This window comes from Penaeus monodon, chromosome 16, assembly GCF_015228065.2.
Source record: "Penaeus monodon isolate SGIC_2016 chromosome 16, NSTDA_Pmon_1, whole genome shotgun sequence".
Classification (NCBI taxonomy): Eukaryota; Metazoa; Arthropoda; class Malacostraca; order Decapoda; family Penaeidae; genus Penaeus; species Penaeus monodon.
This window is the reverse complement of record NC_051401.1, coordinates 44,456,816-44,461,545: the sequence shown is the minus strand read 5'-3', so window position 1 is coordinate 44,461,545 and position 4,730 is coordinate 44,456,816. Positions and strand designations below refer to the sequence as shown.

The 4,730-nt window shown below is 52.3% G+C and overlaps 1 protein-coding gene across 1 annotated transcript; it reads right to left on the bottom strand.

Annotated features, from left to right (window-relative positions):
• Positions 1-2,145: 2,145 nt before the first annotated feature.
• Positions 2,146-4,448, bottom strand: LOC119582839 (la-related protein 6-like). The gene has a single exon (XM_037931308.1). It carries the CDS (start codon positions 4,232-4,234, stop codon positions 2,729-2,731), a length of 1,506 nt encoding a protein of 501 aa, XP_037787236.1. The 5' UTR covers positions 4,235-4,448; the 3' UTR covers positions 2,146-2,728.
• Between the last annotated feature and the right edge of the window lie 282 nt (positions 4,449-4,730).

Sequence of the window (4,730 nt, the reverse complement as noted above, 5' to 3'; positions counted from 1 at the left end):
GGAATCTCCATCTGATGTTATGTCGCTCGTCACCCTCACTCTTCCTCACGAATCATGAGACCCTTGCTGAAGAGACGGCGTTGCTATGTAGATAGATTTGTAAAGTTTGTGTCCGCGTGTACTGATAGATAGATAGATAGGTAGATATGTAATGTTTGTGTTCATGCGTTTAGATAGATAGATAGGTAGATATGTAATGTTTATGTTCATGTGTATTGGTAGATAGATAGATAGATGTAATGTTTGTGTTCATGCGTTTAGATAGATAGATATGTAATGTTTGTGTTCATGTGTATAGATGGATAGATAGATAGATAGATATGTATTTATGTAATATATGTGTTCATGCCTGTGTGTGTTCGCATGTTTTGCTTATCATCTTTGCGACTGCTCTCTGTGTGCTGTCCTTATTACAAAATATGTTCGATTGATTTCAGCTTCTCTGTTACTTCTGCAGCCATGATAATTATAATCTTGTTTTTATATTTGTTATTTTTTGTTAATGCGGATTTAAGTATCCAGTGAAGTTTCGCTGTCGAAATCTTCATAAGTAAGACAGACGGTAGAAAGTGAGGGTGGATAATGAGGTGGGAAACTGGCGCGTGAATGAGGGCGCTTTCGTCTGTCGCTGTTTCTCTTTCAATCTCTCCTTGCCTCTCCGTTTTTCCTTCTTTCACTGCCTTTCTGTATCATTCCCTCACTCTCTGTCTATCTGTCTCTGTCTCTCTCTCTCTATCTATCTATCTATCTATCTATCTATCTATCTATCTATCTACCTATCTATCTATCTATCTATCTCTCTCTCTCCCTCCCTCCCTCGCTTTCGTCTGTCACGGCTGGGAACAGAGGCAGGTGGCTGGTGCCTTTGTACACATCTGTTTTGAGTATTTACTCTCAGTCTGTTTCTCTTTCAATCTCTCTTTGTTTCTCTGTTTCTCTTTCTTTCCCTCTCTCTCTCTCTCTCTCTCTCTCTCTCTCTCTCTCTCTCTCTCTCTCTCTCTCTCTCTCTCTCCTCTCTCTCTCTCTCTCTCTCTCTCTCTCCTCTCTCTCTCTCTCTCTCTCTCTCTCTCTCTCTCTCTCTCTCTCTCTCTCTCTCTCTCTCTCTCTCTCTCTCTCTCTCTCTCTCTCTCTCTCTCCTTGGGTATTCCTCGTCACGCCATGGCCGTTATTAGCTATATGCATCTGTGTATGTGGACTTTTTTCCTTTTTCATGTGTGCAATTAGGTGTTTGTGTGAGTGCGTGTGTGAATTTCAACGTATGTGCGTTTGTGCATGCGTAATTACACATTACTTAAGAATAAAACACAAGTATTTGTAAAATTGCCTTTCTGCAGGTCGGTCTATGTCGTTTTTAATCACCAGTATTTTATTTAGTGTCCATTTCATGTCGACTTTGTTCATTCACCTTGTTACTAACATAGTTGCATTGATATCATCTGGTGCAATGGTTGACACGAGTATTGTTTTTACTATCCTATTTTTTTATAATTGTTAGTCATATTTTCGTTACCGTTTAAGCGTTGTTGATAAAAATGTTTCTCGCTAGTGTCGTGGCCACGTAAATGTTTAGAAGTTGAAAGAAATAATTAGAGACCATGCTGATTGCAATATTGCAGTTGATTATTGCCAACTCAAAAGGTGTGCGTAGTCTCTTTGATATTGCATTTAAGGTTGTGAGTTTAACGTTCCCATCTGGTAACTGTGTCGTCCACGAAAAGTTGAATGAATTAAGCCACGATTTCTTGCAGTTTGTGTTGCCATCTCAGTGATGCTTCACTTTCCTCTTCGATTCAGGTTATTTTGTGTAAAGTACTGTTTGTAAAGTATTTAAATCAGTTTGCAGAGCCTCATGCGCAATTACAGGTTTTAAGAGGAAGCTTAGTTGAGAGATGAAAGGTTCTCATTCCATAAAAAAGGAAAAAAAAAAGAGCATCTTTCTGTCGACATATGGCAACCCCTCCGGTGACGTCATCACGCGGGCTCTCGCTGAGTGCCAGTCACGCCTGTCATAAGGCTTGTGACCTTGTTGCCCGCCAGACCTCTTACATTCACTCTCCCTGAGCGAGAGGTGAATGTAGAGGGGGTGGGGGGAGAGGGGATGAGGGGGAGGTAGGGGTCGAGTTGAGAGGAAAAAATACCAAACGATAATTTCTACAAAAATGATTCTATTTTGTCGCCTTAAGAATTACTTGTATAAATAAATAATGATAGGACAATATGTACATAGATTCGTATAAATAATGCTTATATACAAAACTAATCTCGATGTGAAAAAAATAAGTTAAAAAACTTGTCATAGAGAGAAAGTGAAATGTAAATCCACCCTAACCAGGTCCCAACACCGGGCTGTACAGTATGTACAAGGAAGAAGCAAGCCTATGTGCACACACCCTAAAGGAGGTTCTCATTCGGGAGTGAAAAAATACAGGAATCGTTTTACATCAAAATACCCAAGTCCGAAGAGAGGGACGAAGATAAGCGAGAGTATACAAAAGTGCACTCGTGAGAGTCTAAAGGCACGTAATTCGAGAGGATTACACATTAGATGCCCTAGGTTAATCGCGTGCACACGACGTAAGGCTAGTGTGCACATGTCCGCTGATATGCGCGAGTGTGCGGACATGTGCTGGAGAGAATGAGGCCCTCGGCCGGGCCTTGGCGTCCGGCCGAGGGGGGAGGGGGGGCGCGGCCCCCATCACAAGACAATGCCCAGGTGAGAGCACGGAGATTAGCTGCTTTCCTCCACGATGCTGGCACGGCGTCTGGCGAAGCCCCGGGAGCCGTCGGGGCCCTTCGGGAAGCGGAGCACGCCCTCGGGCAGGGGCAGCGAGCCTTGGGACACGCGCTCGGGGCGGACGAAGGTGGCCGGGCGGGCGCTGCCGACGGGCGCGGCGGCGGAGGCGGCGGAGGCGGCGGCGGCGGCGAGGAGGTGGCGCTGGACCCACGACATGGGCGGCGACCCCGTCGGGAACTCCGTGCAGGACTTGCTCTTCGGGCGATTCCTGCGCGCTTCCACCACCGCCGACAGTTCGCGTAGGTTGGGACTCTGCGTCTGCGGCAGAGACACGCACTTGCGGCGCGGCTGCCGCATGTGCTGTGTCGGCTCCGCGTCCGAGCCGCTGCCGCTGGTGCTGTTCTTGCGGCCTTTGCCCTGCACGATGCTGTTCTTGCGGCTGGCGGGCCCCTTGGACGGCTGGCTGCCGGCCGTGCTGTTCTTGCGGCTGTTGGGCTGCGAGCCCTTCGTCGGCGCCGGCTGCTTCTCCTCCTTCTTCTTGGCCTCGGGCAGGATGGGCACCACCCTCATGCCGTCCTCGTTGCTGAGCTCCAGCGCGGCCTTGGCGGCCTCGGGCGCCTCGAACTCCACCCACGCACAGTTGGCCTCGCCCAGCTGCGGGTGCTTCGCCGACAGCGCCTTCAGGTCCTGCGGCACGGCGGTGCCGGCGCGCAGCACGCGGATGAAGGCGATGTCGCCGCAGGCGCCGAACAGCTCGGACACGGACTGGATGCTGGGCTTGTCGAGCAGCAGGCCGAGGGCCAGCACGGCGCACGTGGCGGGCACGTCCTCGAAGTCGGGCAGCGGCTCCGTGCGGCGGATCTTGGAGCCGGCATCGTTGATCTGGATCCTGGCGGACAGCTTGGCGAGCGAGTGGGCGACCACGCGCCAGTCCTTCGTCAGCTGCTTCACCTTCTTGAAGGACGACACCAGCTTGAGGGACACGTAGCCCTCCTTGTTGCGGCGGATGTGCTTGAGCAGGAACTTGTCCTTGGACACGCTGGCGTCGCTGAAGTAGAACTCGACCTGCGCCACGATGCGCGCCATCAGGTCGTCGTCGGGCACCACCATGTCGGGCTCGCGCTCCGCCTCGATGCCCGAGTCGCGTCCGCCCTCCTCGCTGCCGTCAGACACCACGCTGGCCGACCGCTCCGACCGCGGCTCCAGCTCCGACGCGTCGGGGCCCTCCAGGTTGGCCTCGTCGGCCTGGATGCCCTCTTCCTCCAGACTGCCCACGCTCTCGCACGAATCCTGCCGCTCCAGCTTGGCGGCCAGCTCCGGCGGGAGGCTCACCTGCGGCGGGAGGCGCGCGTGGACACGGCCGGACGCAGGCAGCTCGGCCGGCGCCTCCACGGGCTCGGCGGCCTCGCTCACTTCGGGTAACGCCGTCAGCTCCAGCGGCGACGGGGCTTGCTCTTGCGGTGGCACCATCGCGAGGCACTCCTCTGGCACCGGCGCCATGACGACAATCACAGTTAAAATATCACAGAACTTTTGTTACGTAATCACTGGTCGTGGAAGGCTTTGGGTCTGGAGTGAGGAGACAAAAGATGGTCAGGGCCTGCAGACACACAGTCTAGAAAACCCTGTTTACAGTCCGTCCGCGTGTGTGCACACTACCGGATGCAGGTCTGGCAGCTGCGGCTCGGCTCTCTCAACTGACTTGCCTCCCGCGCCCTCGCGCCTCTTATACTTTCACTCGGTGACGTCACGCAGGGGGAGAGGGGCGGGGCCAGACGCTGACGCAACGCCCAATACATTATTTCTATTTCCATCGCTATTCTTAGAGTTTCCCGTGCTTGCAGTCGTCGTCGCCAAAGGGGGGGAGGGGAGGCGGAAAAACAGATCGGAGGAACTGTGACGCATTTCCCCATTTCCGATTTTCGATTTCCCGGGTTTTCCTCCGAAGAGTCATTCGCTTGCTCTTATCGACGTGGGAGGAGCTGAGCGCATGATT

Excerpts from the sequence above, each read along its gene's own strand:
- LOC119582839 (XM_037931308.1), bottom strand. The coding sequence starts at position 4,234 with ATGGCGCCGGTGCCAGAGGAGTGCCTCGCGATGGTGCCACCGCAAGAG.